Raw genomic sequence first — 16,253 nt, 5'->3', positions numbered from 1 at the left:
GGATGTCTGGTTATGGGATTTTTAGTTTCATTTTCCTCTTCATTCCCTTTCCTATAAATGGATTTTGTCAACAGTGAAAAGAAATGGGACTTGTCTGCACCCTAAGCTTTGAGTACATGAGCTAAAATTAAGTATTCACCAAACACAACTTGCTGAAACTGTAAGTGAGTCAATATTTTGTCAGCCCTCACTTTTATACTTAGAATTAAACCAGGGAATGGTGCTATTTTTTAAACAATTTATCCCTCACCTCTCCCACTTTTTTCTCTGTCATGATGATTGATCCTTGCAGTGCCTACAAATGCTCCATGGCTAAGAAGAGGAAAGCAGAAGAACAGATATCGGGTGTTCCTGTCAACAAAAGGAAGTCCCTGTTAATGAAACCCCGCCACTACAGCCCCACCTTGGAATGCAAAGAAGAAAATGAAGACAGGATGGATTTACAGGAAGAGATCAGTGTTCTTCAGAGTAACTCAGCTCCAGGTAGTCGTTCAGTGTGGCTCTACTTGAATCTAAATTCCACAGGAAGGGAGATATAAAAGAGTATTTTCAAAGAGGATGCAGAATGTGTTTGACTTCTAACAGAGTGGGAATGGTACATTTCTGTCTAGGTTTAACCATCCTACTTTAAATTATTTTGTACAATAACTCCTCCTACAGTTGAGTAAATGTTTTGTAGGTCACACAGAGACAACAACGACTACAGCAGGTCAGGTATGGAGCAGCATTTGTTTCTCCACTAGCTCTGTCAAAGAACAAGGTTAAGCCCATTGCTGAGAAAAACACATTTATGAAGAGCAGATTTTCACTGGAATATATAGAGCTCTTAGCAAGGAAAAAAAAGCTTACCAAAACATTGTTGACTTTAACATTTAGCAAAGCAATTTCATGCATGTGACTGCTACGTGTGTTCTGTTTAACACGATTATTAGACTCAGCATTTTTATACTTGTTATTCCAATTCTGCTAAGCCAAACATGCCCAACAATTTACAGAAACTTCTGCAGTGTGTATGCTGGAAAATATGGAAAAGCACGGAGAGACAGAAAGATACAGATGCAGTATATTTTTATTGCTCTTTCCTTCCACTATACATTAATATATAAGATGAATATCTTAAAAATATATATTTAAAAACATTAATATGAAACTAAATTGTCACATCTTTGTTTAAGAAGTCCTGCGCTAATGGTTAATCAGACAAGTGAGAAGATATCAGTGGAAATGCCAAGATAAAAGCAGTGTGATCTGGCACTGGAAAATTAATAATCTGAGGTAGTATAAAAACAGAATTAATTTACATTCCACTGAGTTTCTGGTTGTTGTGGGAGTTTAAAGGTAGTTTGTTTTTCACTCAGTTTCTATTTTGGAAGGAGCTGGCACTAGATAATCTCATCTAGGCCCCCTTTCCCACAAAAGTTTGGATCAGATAGATGATCTTTTGAGGGCCCTTCCAGTCTGGTCTGTTCCATGATTCCGTGACGAACTGAGATTATAGGAATTTATATCTTTGTCCCCTCTAAATAGGATTTCCTTTAAAACAAAACCACTCCTCTCAAATTTGTGTATATAAATACTATAAAACATATAGAAGAAGAAGAAGACTGGCTTTCAGATTAAAGAATCAAATACTGATTCTACCAAAATCAATGTAGACTTCTATGTCATTTGTATAAGGCAAAGATTTCTTCCAGTTGTCACTTGTAAGTCTTCTAGGAGGAGTCTCTTCCACAAGAGAAGTGTGAAAACCTAGAAGCAAGCTGCTTCTTCAAACAGAATATTGACAAGGTGATATCCAATGTCTCTGTCTTTTGGGTGACATCACTAAGCTAAATTAATCAATAAGAAAGCTCCATGGTTCTCAGTTGCCTGTCCAGCCCGCAAAGAGTATTTCTAAGTCTAATACCAGAAGGGAAGCTATTTGAGTAAGAGTTCCTGTACAGTTTGTTTGTTTGGTTGGTTGGTTTGTTTGTTTGTTTTTTAAATATATAGATGATATTTCTTGTATTGATTCAGCCTGATTCCTGGCCATCCAGTGCTGTCCTCAGTAATGCATTTTTGTTTACCTCTGTCTGTCCTCTGCACAGAATGAAGAATTTACTGAAGGGAAAGTACTTTATTTTAAAAAGGGCAAGTATTGGGATCCATTATTATAAATGTAGAGGAACCCTATTTGTACTCAGCTCTTCAGTTAAGAGAAAAAAACCCACTTACTTTGAAAAAGATTTGGTACCAGCAAGATTTCTCCAAACCTGTTTGTGTCAGTGATAATACAGTCTATCCCTTTTTCATTAATTTTGCCAGCTCAAAACAAATTTCTGCTAAAGGACACAGCTGGCCTGGGTGTGCAGGTTTATTTGTAATTTCTTAGTGTAATACTTCTCATTTTATTATGAACTCATGCTTCTTGTCTGTTGATCAGAAAGTGCTTCAGTCCATATATTGATGCAACTGTAAACTAAGCTGAGTTTTGATTATTTTGACAGTACATTACAGCCTGTAGAAGTGAAAAGCAAAGCTGGGACAGCTGAACCATTAAGACTGGTTTAACAGCAAATTTTTAAACATTACATTTAAAGAAATGTTGATTATTCAGGGAAAAAAAATTGTTCTCATGCATTTATATTATTTTTCACCTTTCACAACGAAAAATAACTTAAAAGACCTGTTATTAACATTTACTTTTGTTTGGGGTTTTTTTTGAAAGATGGGAGATTTCATTTAAAATGAGAACTTCTTACTGTTTGAAATGACCCAGTGATGGGATTCTGTTATTTACCACATGGCAGAAGAGCAAATAATAAAAAACCATTTGACTAAAGTTGCTTATAGAGCCAAATCATCATTCTTATTTGCCGAGACATGAAAAGGCACCAGACTTCTTTATTCAGAACGCTGCAATGTGTGTGGTACTATACCAGCTGCTACAAAGTTACAGTAAGGTTTATAGACTTTTCTTTTAAACACAACTTTATGCACACAGTGCACAAGGCCACCTCTCCCTGCATGAGTCCAATTTTCTGAAGAAGAATAAGAATTAATCAATATTTTCTTTTAACATATAACAAACAGTTGAACCAAACAATTATGTAAACTGGAAATGACCCAAAATGCTAACAGTTTGGCAGCAGTAAAGTGAAATGCATTGTGGTGCACATGTGCATTTTTGTCCCCCTTTTCCCCTCCACAATAATCTGCACTTAATAGGAATATTTTAAACTATGTAGCTAAGCAACAGAGGTAATTGTTGCTTTCTAGAGCTTTTGTTAGGCACTCTAACACAGCCCAAATATGCATAATTAGGTATAATGTCTATAAATCATTATTGTACACATGTGGGTAGTTAAGTGGATTGAGAGAATAGTTCAATGAATTGGACATATTCACTGAAAATGCTTTTTATTTGTTTTCTGTAGTTCATAATACTTTAAAATTATCATAACCCTTTACACTTTCTCTTAATAGCTTGCAGTGTTATTGAGAGAAACTTCATTTGCATTTTAGACTATGCTTAATTTATTATTTAAACCTGGAGTTCTTCTGATTCAGAAGAGGACAGACACATCTTATGAAATAGTCTGTGCTTGTTTATTCATCCTCCTTTCTAGGAAGTAAAATGTTAAATTTTTCAGTTTATGTTGAATAGATCCCAACAAAAGAATGTACCCTATAATCAGCATTATTGAAGGGGCTAGTGTTGTGACTAAATTCTTCCCTTCATCCAAAAATGCTTTTAGTTACTATGGCAATATTTACTTGATCCTGGCAAACCAGTGTTGATTTTAGAGAGATAATTACCAGAAAGGAAGATGATGGAGATGTATTTTTGAGTGTCCTTGTCAGAGGAAATGTTTATAAAAAATTAAATGAGATACAAAAGGCATATGTCTTCCACACCAACAACCTCTCCTACATGCAGCCTCTATTACCTGCTGGCTTCTGCGTTTCTTCTGAAGAAAGATATTTATAAAGACAGGATGCACTTCAGTGGTGTCTTTAACAAGTCCTTTATGAGTCTGTACATAACAACCATTTCTGTTTGCCTGTGCATGACTTGATCTATCACTTAATGTGGCAATTGCAACAGTGACCAGGAGCTTGCCCTTTGTGAAGTATTAAGGTTTTTTCCATCAAGGTCTTTCACGGGATCTGAGGTGACTGAGAAAGTAATTAAGGTCTATTTAGAGAGAATATTTGGAAATCTTAGATGAAAGATTGTGTCTATATATATGCCATCTATCTATTGCACATTATATTTATATGAATGTGTGTGTGTTCTAAGATAATACATTTCTTCACCATCAGTCAAAAATGGCAACATATACATTTCCCATAAAACCTTGGAGCTATAATATAGTGTAGATATAATCTTAGAAGGCCTTTTCCTGATGCTACATGCAGTCATTTCAACACAGGCTTGGTGTAAATTAAAGATTTTGAGAGTACTTTTTAGTACAGAAATGACAATTGGTAAGTAAATGTCTTTGCATCACTTCTGTACAACACAAAAAGGAGTTATCCTTATATACTTTTCTCTTGGTTTTTTCTCTTGCAGAGGAAGGTACTCCAAAATTATCTGAGGAAACCCTTCATTCAGATGGGCAAGAAAATTCCAGGCAAATAAAAGATACCTACTCCAGCTATCAAGATGCCACATCCAAGTCTTTGATCAACATGGGAAAATTAGCAAAAGATGCACCCAGTCAAACAGTGGCAGAAAATCTAAATGACAGTGGCATTCAATCCTTAAAAACAGAAAGTGATGACACAGAAGAATGTTACATGATTAATTCATCCGAAGGAAAGGAAAAGACTGTTATTTCTGACCCAAAATACTGTTCCTCTGAGGAAAATGAAAGTAACTCTGAAATTATGGATGAGTGGGACAGCTCCTCAAACTTCTCGGAAGAAACTACTGTAAGACCTCATGTAACTCAGAAATATATCATAGAGTGTAGTCAACCAAGCATCCTGGAAGTCCCAGAAATCAAGAAGGAAGAGGTAGAATTTGGCCCTTGTGAAACACTTTGTGACTCAGAAACAGAGCCAAGAGCACCCCAGGAGTCTCACTCAGATCTTTTTGAGAAGAGAACTCAGAATCCCTTCCCTGAAAGTGAAGAAGATGACAACGAGTGCCTGTCAGAAACCACAGAAGTGTCAGTTGAGCTGGAGAAAACAAAAGGGAACTTGAGTTTGCTGGAACAAGCAATTGCTCTGCAGGCAGAGCAAGGTCATGTGTTTCATAGCACCTACAAGGAATTGGATAGGTTTCTTCTGGAGCATCTAGCAGGGGAAAGGAGACAAACCAAAGTTATTGACATCGGTGGAAGACAGATATTTAGCAACAAACGTAAGGAAGTGTTTTTGGCTGTTCTTACTGGCTTAAGCATTTATCCTGTGACTGATAGAGGATTCTGAGCTGGGTTTTATAGCAACAGTAAAGAATTTGGAATTTAGCTGGTAATTTTGTTAATTATGTACCTTCACACTAGTGCCTTACATCTAACCAGGTTAAATGCTAGGTACTTGGCTTCCTGCCAAACCACTATGTGAAATGATCAGTAATGGGTACTAAAAGGGCTGTGTAGCTGGCACTGATACTCCTTCTCCTCCTTTTCCTCCTCCTCTGCCTCCTCCTCCTCCATAGGGCACTAATACATACCTCCTGAATTCCAGCAGCCAAAAGACAAGGCATTAAAGCAGTGCTTATGGAAAGGTTATGGTGAAAAATTGGCCTGTTCCAAACATACCACCTAATTTGTAAGCCATGTGCTTTCTGAGTTCAGTCTACTTCACGTATCAACCTCACATTTAGCCAGCACTTCTGAGCCAGAAAACCACAAGCCGTGCTCTTCTGCCTCATTCACCATCAGCAGAATTACCAGTAAGGTCCAAAATCTTTATTGTTTCTGACAGTTTGTGGCATCCTACAAAGCTGTAGGAACATTGCTCCATTTTCAGTACTTAATCAGCCTTCCAGAAGTGGAGATTTAAAAGAGTTAAGTTTGATTTGTAAACTAGGCTGTCTTGTCTGAAACTCCTCAATTGAGTATAATTACAGAACATCAAGAAATGTCATTTTATAAGCACACTCTGCTGTAGTAAATAACAATATATTCATCTATCCTTTGACTTCTTCTTTGGGGTTTCCAAACATAGCAAGGTCACCTCAGCATTGTTGTAATTTCTGCTTTTAATAAACTATTTACTTCAGTATTTCTAGTGTTACTTTAGATTAATCCCTGTGGACATTGCAAATATAGTAGCAGTTTAGTTATCTATAGCATTTAGCTAACAAGACAACTGATGAGTTTTTTTAGGAGATGCAACTGTAAAATATTTTCTGTAGTATTCAAGAAGAATATGCCTGCATCTCAGTTTTCTGTCTCAAGCAGTCTTTACATTAGCATATCTTAAGATGTGCCTGCATGGTATTAGTCTACCTCCTTGCTAAACTATGAGAACTTCTTTATGCTCAAATGACTATGGTATACGCAGGAATTTCATAGACTCTTTTTCTTACCCTAAGACCAGTTGTGCTCACAGAATCACAGGATGGTGGGAGTGGGAAGAGATCTCTAAAGATCATCTAGCCCAACCCCTCTGTTAAAGCAGGTCCGCCTAGACCAGGTCACACAGGAACATGACTAAATACTCCCTGGGCAGCCTGTTGCAGTGCTCCATCACCCTTACAGGGAAGTAGTTTTTTCCTAAGTTTAAATGGAATTTCTTGTGTTCCAGCTTTTGTCCAATATAACTTGTATAGAAAAAAGGGCCACCCCATTCTCCTGATACACACCTTTCAAATACTTGTAAATATTAATGAGGTCTCCCCTCAGTCTCCTCTTCTCTGGGCTGAACAGCCCCAGTTCCCACAGCCTTTCCTCATAAGGAAGATTCTCCAGTCCCCTGATCATCTTGGTGGCCTTGCACTGGACTCTCTCCAGACGTCCCCTGCCGCTCTTGAGATGGGGAGCCCAGAACTGGACAAAGGACTCCAGATGAGGCCTCACCAGGGCAGAGTAGAGGGGGAGAACTTCCATTGACCTGCTAGCTACACTCTTCTTGATGCTTCCCAGGATGTCATTGGCCTTCTTGGCCATGAGAGCACATTGCTGGCTCATGTTTAGTTTATTATCAATCAGGACTCCCAGGTTTCTCTCTGCAGAGCTGCTCTCTAGCAGGTCAATACCCAGCCTGTACTGGTGCATGGGGTTGTTCCTCCTGAGGTGCAAGACTCTGCACTTGCCCTTATTGAACCTCACGAAGTTCTTCTCTTCCCAACTCTCCAGCTGGTCGAGATCTTGCTGAATGGCAGTACAACCAAGCCACACTGAGGATATAAGGGGAGACACTGTCAAAAACCTTGGTGAAATCAAGGTAGATAACATCCATTGCTCTCCCCTCATCTAGTCAGCCAGTTATGTCATCATGGAAAGCTATCAGGTTGGTCAAGCAGGATTTCCCCTTGGTGAATCCGTGTTGACTCTTCCTGATGATAAACATCTTTTTCTTCATGTGTTTAGAGATGGCATCCAGGATGAATTGTTCCATCACCTTTGCAGAGATAGAGGTGAGGCTGGCCAGCCTGTAGCCTCCTGGGTCTTTCTTCCTCTTTTTGAAGACTGGAGTGACATTGGCCTTTCTCACTCCTCAGGCACTTTACCTGTCCTCCATGATCATTGAAAAATTATGGACAGTGGCTTAGCAACCATGTCAGACAGCTTTCTCAGCACCGGTGGGTACATCCTGTCAGGTCCCATAGATTTATGGATGCCCATCTTGCCCACAAGCTCTCTAACCTCATCCTTGTCCACCAAGGGAAAGTCTTCCATTTTTCAGACTATCCTACTATCTTCCAGGGACTGGGCTTCCTGAGGGTTGGCCTTGGTGATGAAGACTGAGGCAAAGGCATTCAGTAGTCATTCCTCTGTCATTAGGACATCCTCCTTGTTTATCAGCGGGTTCACATTTTCTCCAAGCTTTCTTTTCCTGCTGATGTATTTGAGAAAGCCCTTCTTGTTGTCCTTTACCTCCTTTGCCAGGTTTAATTCTAAAAGGGCTTTGGCCTTCCTGGTTTTGTCCCTGCATACTCTAGCTATGTTCCTATACTCTTCCCAAGCAACCAGGCCCTTTTTCCATCTTACATAGATTTCTTTCTTCTCCTTGGGTAGTCCCAGTAGCTCTTTTTTCATCCATGTAGGCCTCTTGCCTCCTTTTCCTGATTTTCTACATGGGGGGACACACTGATCCTGGGCTTGGAGGAAGTGGTCCTTGAAGATCAACCAGCTCTCCTGGGCACTTCTACCGTTTAGAATCCTGTCCCATGAGATTCCTCCAAGCAGGTCTTTGAAGAGGCCAAAGTCAGTTTGACTGAGGTACAGAGTTGCAACCTGGCTTGGTTTCCTGCTTCTTCCACACAGGATTTTGAACTCCACTATCTCATGGTCACTGCAGTCAAAGTTGCCTCCAGCCTTCAAATCCCCAGACAGACCTTCTTTACTTGTCAGCACAAGGTACAGCAGCAAGCCTCTCTTTCTTTACTCCTCGACCATTTGTGACAGGAAGTTGTCACCAATATTCTGCAGGAACAACCTGAACTACGAGTGCTCAGCTGAGTGACTTTGCCAGCAAATATCAGGGTGGTTGGAGTCTCTCATGAGGACCAGAGACTGTGATTGTGAGGCAGCTCTCAGCTGTTTGTAGAAGGCCTCATCCACTTCCTCTTCCTCATCAGGTGACCTATATTAAATTCCCACAGTAGTACCACCCACACTACCCTGACCCTTAATTCTTACCCACAAGCACTCAACCTGCCCCTCATGCCTACCCAGGCATTGCTCTCATACAGAGAGCATAACTGCTCTCTCACATACAGAGCAACTCTACTCCCTCTCCTCTTTTACCTGTTCAGCAGGTTTACATTACTGTCAATGTGACTTTCTCATAGCATGTATAGGAAGGAGCAGCAAATGGAAGCATCTTCCCTTTCCTGATTTGCTTCATATTAACATTATCTGCAGTCTGCAGTGAGTTCAGAGATAACAATTGTGGAGGGACAAGCCAGACTTTTTTTCAGGTTGTATAAACATCATGGGATTTTAGTCATTGTACTATCAGGCACATAATTTCTTAACTTTACATAATTAACTGGGTTTTATTTCTAAAAAAAAAAAAATCTACTATCAAATCCATCAGCTCTTATTTTTCTTTCTTGGATGCTACATCAGAAAAACATGGCTTAAATATACATTTTTCCTTTTTTTTAATGATAAACCTTTCCAATTAATGGAGGTGGAGGGAGAATCATATTTGTGAGTCTCTCCTTATATTTGTCAACTATTGCAGCACTTGCCATTTGCAGTGATTCTAAAAAGCATGTGGTCTCCTGTTGATAGTCTATTTTCTCTCCTTCTTATTTTTTAATTATTTTTTTTAACCTAAAGTCTTGCCAAGAAGTTTAACTCTCAGCTGTCTCTGACAAACCTGTCCCTAGGCACATCCTACCTCGCAGTCCAATGAAACAAGCTTGAAGGAGGCTGCTCCCTGAGCTGACTGCAGCTGTTTACTTCCCCAGCGCTGAATGCTGTTGGCAGCCAATCACAGATGGAGCTAAAGCCATCCTCAGCAATTTATGCGGCCACTTCCTCCAGATTTCTCACAAGAGAATTTCTGGACCAGAATTCATTCTTTTCTTGCCCAGACTTTTGATCCTGCATTGGAAATCAAATAAAGGCTTTCTGACCAGTGCTTCTTGCACAGTTCTAGGTGCTTGAAACAAAAATTGGGAATGCACTGCGGCCATTATAGAGTGGTAGCTGTGGGGCTGGGCTGAGACCTCGCCTTTGAAAGGGTATCGGCTGCTCCATGTTTTCACTGTCATTGTGGGCTGCTCCACAAAGCGGCATTGCTATGTTTACCAGAGGGAGCTGCTTGCCTTGCCTCTCAAATGTAAAGTGGCATGTATTCAGTTTCCTAACAAAGAACCTACAGCCTAGAGATCTGTGATATTTAAGGAATGGCTTCTCGTTGAAATGCTTTTTGTTTGTTTGTTTGTTTGTTTCACACCTCAGCTTTTATTTGGTTGTCCCAGCTTCCTGAAGTCTGACATTAACAGAGTAAAAGATTGTTTCTGCTTTTTTATTTATACCTTTATAGGTGTTTCTGTTTGCTGATGGTGCCAGTTCTCTGGCTTATTGGACTGTGGCTTCTGTCCTGTTTGAGACTCTGAATGGAATAAACGACACTGCAATCCTAAAGCTATATAGTTTAGCATATAAATGACATATTGGGAGGGGGGAGCTGCTGTTTAAAGGATACGATGTGAAAACCTAAATTGGTGCTTAATTTGCATACATCTCTGTTAAATCTTTATGTAGGAACTATATCTGAAGTACGAAATAGAGAGTATCATGCTGCTAGGATCACTCATCTGAGTGCAAATAGAGGCTAAAATGAAACAAAATCCTTGTCTGATTTCTCTACAGATTCACCCAGGCCTGAAAAGAGAGAAACCAAATGTCCCATCCCAGGATGCGATGGCACAGGGCATGTGACTGGGCTGTACCCTCACCATCGCAGTCTCTCAGGCTGTCCACATAAAGTTAGAGTGCCACTAGAAAGTGAGTATCATCACCCAGCAGTCCAACAACTAAATCTGGCCCAGTATCATGAGTAGTGTTTGCTCATCCTGGAAAAGAAAGCCATTTTCTTCTGAGTGAGATTACAGAATGGGGCTGAGAGAAGAGCCATTGCACCTTCTTCGCCTTTCAGCCCTTAGTCACAGTCCTACTTCTCACACTAGTGAAGCTCAATTACTCCTTAGCATTACAAGCAGGAGTAGGCTCCTCAGGTGACCTGGAAAGAATGAGAGACAAACTATCCCCACCCTACCAGCAGACCTGCACAATATAGTTGTGTGAATCTTCAAGATCTTGTTTGCCAGAGCCTTTACTAAGGCATGCAGCAAAGAAACCACCTCCTTGTTTCAAAACTATGACCTGATTTGCCATAATCACACACCAAGGAGGATGGTTTTCTTTGCCAATAACTGACAGGTCTAGGCACACACATTCAGAGATATTTCCAGTGTCCCTCTTACAACTGAGCTCAAAAAGGTTACTTCCATCAGTATATCCCAGTGTTGGCCTACAGCATGTCCCTCTCGTATGCCTGTATCATGCTAACCCTGTTATGTCCCATCTAGCCTGAATTTCCCTGCTTATTTCTAGCTGTGATGATCTGATTACATTGGTTTGTGTGTGTGTGTAATTCTGCCATGCAATGTAATGAAATGCTGCATAATAAGTGAAAACCTAGTGAGAAACTATGTGTTTAAACAATCTAGTTAGTCAGATTGTTTTTTTGTGGTAGCATGTATAACAACAAATTTAGAAGAATACTTGCACTTTATCAACATCCTGCTCCTAATTGTACCTCATCTTTTATTTTTTAAAATCTGTTACTAAACTGTACTTATAGAAACATCTACTCAGTTGAGCAAGCTGCTTCATGGTGTAGAAGGCGTTAACAACAGTAACTTTCTAAAAAATTAAAATTAACAAGCCCTTATTAATTACTACACTTCCAATCAGATGTGTTCTGTCCTGCTGGCAAAAAAAAAAGCCCACAACCTAAGCCCATAATTTGGTTCCTGACAGAATGAACCAACTGACTGAAGAAGTCAGCTTTTGAAGCACTGTGCATCAAACTCGGTAAAGCAGTACTGAATATGAGGGCAGATGTACAAAGACATATTTGGTTTAACACACATATCTCAGTCTTAGCAAAGATGATCCACATCAATGGGCATAAGAAATGTACACAAAAGAGGTTGCAACCACTGTTGAGAGTATAAGTGCCTGCTTGGGAGCATGTCCAACTGCTCAAAAGTAGTTCCAGAACAGTTCAGATGACAAGGAAGTATTAGGGTTCAAAGGGGATATACTCAGATGAGGCTAGATCACCTTACTCAGATGCGTGGCACAAAAAGACTTTCTGTACTCAAGAGCTTGCTCTTCCTGACACAGAGAGGGGCCGTGGCTGCATGTAGCACAACTATTTGGCCTAGAGCTCCTTTCATCTCTTTTTCTAGTTGACTGTGTTAATGCTGTACGAATCAGAGGGCAAAAGGCCTGAGCATGTAAAATCCTTGCTAACTTCCACCTTTGCTCTTTTAAAACAATGATGTGCATATGGGAAGCCACACTACATCAGTATAAGCAAAAACTAGTATACTGGAGGCATCAGTCTTGCTATGTTATACGTCCTTTGCTTTTCCTTTTCTCATGTGGCCAAAATGTGACAGAATTGGGAATCTGAGTTCAAAGAAGAATATATGTATTTTTTAATTGATACATGTTATTATCACCTTTTTTTTCTTCTTTTTCCTGTTTAGTTCTTGCCATGCATGAAAATGTTTTAAAGTGCCCCACCCCAGGGTGCACTGGAAGAGGACATGTTAACAGCAATCGCAACACACACAGAAGGTAGACCAGAAAAGTTCCTGTCTGCTTAAAATCTAACATGTACTTGGGAGTAAACTGATGAGCACCTCTTGGAATTAGATGTTTTGTAATACAGTTATGTATTACAGTGTAGAATGCCTATGAAATGCAAGGATAGCCTATATTATTTATAACCAAATAATTGTGTTTAATTTCATTACATTAAAAAATGGATGCAGGACTGAGGATGGCAAATTCTATTAGTATTTTTCATAGATGAGATTTCAAACTATAATTTCATCACAGTCTTCATGGTGAAATATCATCACATAAAAGTGGTAGGAGTGAACAAACACATTATTAATACTGCTACTCCTAGAAAACCTGGTGGAAACAAAAGCCTCTTCATATGCAAAAGTCCTTGACAGGAACTTCCCACCAAGATGTATTCCTTTTTAGAAAAGCAGAAAAGTGGAATATTTTAAAATCTGTGTAAAAACTAACTCCACTTATTACCCTCAAGAATGTCATCTTTTGACTTGGAGCATTCCTGTCTGTTGAACTTGCTGCCTGCAGGGAGAAATTAAGATTGAGAAAAAACTCCAGACAAGCAGCTGGGGAATCACAGCTGGGCTGTAGGTGAGGCAGGGAGCCGATGTGCTCTGTCTCCAGTAAGCCACCGCTGTCAGCCCAGCTCTTGTCAATACTGCTTTCTGCTGGAAGCCAGCAAGCCAAAATAATCTATTAAAGTGCTTCTGGAAAAATTTGATGTCAATTTTAACAATCAAACTTGGGACACAAAAATTTCAAACCCAACTTTCTTTGTTGAACTGAATTTTTGTGGGATTTTCTCTTTTTTTTGCTGGTGATTGCTTGATCACTTATTATATGACTGCACCAAAATCAAGTATTATCATTCTATGTTACCATGTTTAATACAAAAAAGTTAGTCTTTACCAGAGAGATTGCAAGCTCATCTATAAGAATATATATGGAACCAGCAAATATTATTTCATTATATTTCCTGTCTTAAATCCCATCATCTTTGCAGCATATATCATAAGCAACCCATGAACAGGATAAGAAAACATGTTGTAATCTAATAAAGCAAATAAAAAAAAAAAAGAAAGCACAACTTGAAATGACAAAATATGTTCTTTGGTAAAAGCCACTCACATATGCCTGGTTTTTTTTTCTCAATTCACTTTCCTTTTAATCAGCGGGAGGCTTATATGCATGGTTTAGCTGATAAAGTAAATGTCATTTGTCAAAAATCTACTAGTGACTTGCCAGCCACACAATATCAAAGCTGAACTGTGGAAAACTGCTACATGATTCAGTTTCCAGATATATCACCTCTAATACACAGATTTCACAGTTTTGCATTAAGCATTGAAAAACAGAGGAATCGGGGCTATAATAGCAACAGCTCCTATTGATGCACAGGACACCAGAGAAGTTCAAAGTAATTGGTTTCCACAGTGCATATTTTTTTTAAATACTACATTTTAATGTTTGCTTTTTGTTTTTTTCTTCTTCCTTTTTCTTCTCTTTGCCTTGTTTTTCAGCCTTTCTGGTTGCCCAATTGCTGCAGCTGAAAAGTTGGCAATGTCACAGGAAAAGAGCCAGCTTGAGTCTCCAAAGGCTGGGCAGTGCCATGATCAGACTCACAGGTAGGAGTCCTCACAGACTAGTCTCTCTAAAATTTTTTGCACAAGCTTTGTTGATCAGTCGTCAGGTCTTATACCTACTTCAGATTTCAGCTACAGGGGTAATTGGGTTTTCCAAGACGAATCTCTGCAAAGCTAGTAACTTGAATATATCTCAAAATTTAAAAGTAGCTTTCTTCTATTTTTTCTGCATGTGGTTGACATTAAAGACAACAGATGTATCTTTTGAAAAGCAATCAAATATATTCTACTAAATCTGACTTCAACAGAAATAGCCTAATCAATGGTTCTCAAATGTCTTTCTCCTGTAAATCAAATCTCCTGTCTTGCTGAAATGCTGTCAACAACTTTCAAGAACTGTTCCTTTGTTACAATATTTTGGCCACTGAAACTTTATTAAAGATCTCTTTGACCTTGTTGCACTTTCAGCAGCTCAGTCCTCATTTGTTTTATGATCCTTTTCAGAGGAATCTCCCATAATCTAGTAAGTAGCATGTTGTCTGAAAGGGATTGAGAACTCATCTCATTTTGTTTCCTCACCATTGAATAATTAATATTTTGAGTTTCTTTAGGTTTATTGGTTTAATTAGTTTAATATTTTTTTTTTATATACAATGGCATCAAAAAGGGGAAATATTTTTTTATTGCAATTGTATTTTGTTTGAGAATTATATGGACCCTACAGACATGCATAATTTGCACATCATTGGCACCGCAACCATTACAACCTATTATATTCAGGTCTATTTGGGGACACTTTAATTTGTAGATTATTGACATGATCAGCTCTAATGGTTCCTTCAGAGCCGTTACAGAATATTATGTCCATGTGTCTGCCAAATGCATGTGCCTTAACTCTATATATGAAAAGTCCTTAGGAAATTACTAAAGACAGGTAGTTACTGAACAGTAACTAAATGGAATAACACAATATGAATCATTCATTCCTCCCAAAAAACAGAAGCAATTATTTTGGATAATTTTATGTTATAGTTATATTGTACTCATTCACAATAAAGTGAGAACAATAGTTATCTGTAATACCGTAAGTCCTTTGACTACCAAAAATCCAGATAGGATTTAGAAATAAAGGAAGCTCCATGCTATAGTGGTAATTTAGAAGTAAGTCAGTATCCTTTTTCTTTTTTTTGTAAATAGCCCACACCATTACTGGAGCATACTAGATTTTTTTATGTCCTCAGCTTTGAACCTGTATGAAGTCAAAGTACTCTTTAACTATTTGGTCAGTTTCCATATTTATGTTATTTATCTCTAGTATTCACCTACCAGTGAGTTTTACATGTTTATACATGTAAGTTTACACATTTTCTGATAAAGAGATGCAACTTTATCATATTTTTTCAAGAAAAGATTACTTAAAGATATTCTTGTCTTCCTCATTCAATCTTTCCCTCATTTCTGCAGGACAAACTTGGTGAAGCAGCCTGAAGTATCTCAGTACAATTACAGAACTTCACATCCAGTCACCTCCTCCAGAGCCACTCTGGCAAAGGAACAGGAGAAGTTTGGGAAAGTACCATTTGATTATGCCAGCTTTGATGCACAAGTCTTTGGCAAACGAACAACAGTACCTCTAGCACAAGGACGAAAAACACCCCAGTTCCTTGAATGTAAGCTTGAAATTCCATTATCTCTTGGAAAATGGGCAAAATGTTAATGACTTTTTTTTTTTTAATCTCGATGGTTGTTCTGCTTTCGGACTTCTAGTATTTGAAAAAATCTTTGTAGGAAGCATTTTTAACCACTTATGGCCAGAAAGCTAAATATAATGACTAGTTTGCTAAATATAAAATGATTGAATGCTAAATATCATTACTATAAGGCTTAATTTTTATAATTCTTTTAAAAGTGATTGTCAGGGGAAAACAGAAGTGAAAAGGAATGATGCATCTCTTATCTGTTACCTTCTTCCTTGGCTAAATTGTGATATCTTTATCTGATAGGATGCTGCCATAACAAGTTCCACGGAATGTATCTGCACAAGGTGTAATGAATTGTACTAGCGAGAAATCCAAGTTAGGTTTTAAAGGCATTTCAGATCCCTTTTAGATGCATCCATGCAAGTATTATTCCCCCTAGATGACCATGTGTCTCGCTGCATTACTTCCAGGCCTGG

The 16,253-nt window shown here is 38.7% G+C and overlaps 1 protein-coding gene across 5 annotated transcripts in view; it reads left to right on the top strand.

The window, feature by feature from the left end:
• The first annotated feature begins 293 nt into the window (after positions 1 to 293).
• ST18 (ST18 C2H2C-type zinc finger transcription factor) overlaps positions 294 to 16,253 on the top strand; it is a 50,191-nt gene continuing 34,231 nt past the window's right edge. For 2 of the 5 annotated variants that reach the window (XM_061995128.1, XM_061995126.1), the window contains exons 1-6: positions 300 to 489; positions 4,556 to 5,350; positions 10,488 to 10,622; positions 12,398 to 12,488; positions 14,015 to 14,119; positions 15,542 to 15,747. In XM_061995128.1, the coding sequence (XP_061851112.1) occupies positions 309 to 489; positions 4,556 to 5,350; positions 10,488 to 10,622; positions 12,398 to 12,488; positions 14,015 to 14,119; positions 15,542 to 15,747 (1,513 nt within the window). In that variant the 5' untranslated portion in view covers positions 300 to 308. Of the gene's footprint in view, positions 490 to 4,555; positions 5,351 to 10,487; positions 10,623 to 12,397; positions 12,489 to 14,014; positions 14,120 to 15,541; positions 15,748 to 16,253 lie in introns of all 5 variants that reach the window. The other 3 variants (XM_061995127.1, XM_010208520.2, XM_061995129.1) reach the window with 3 other exon arrangements.

Source organism: Colius striatus, chromosome 4, assembly GCF_028858725.1.
Source record: "Colius striatus isolate bColStr4 chromosome 4, bColStr4.1.hap1, whole genome shotgun sequence".
Classification (NCBI taxonomy): Eukaryota; Metazoa; Chordata; class Aves; order Coliiformes; family Coliidae; genus Colius; species Colius striatus.
Note: the sequence above shows the minus strand (reverse complement) of the source record. Positions and strands in the feature narration are given on the sequence as shown.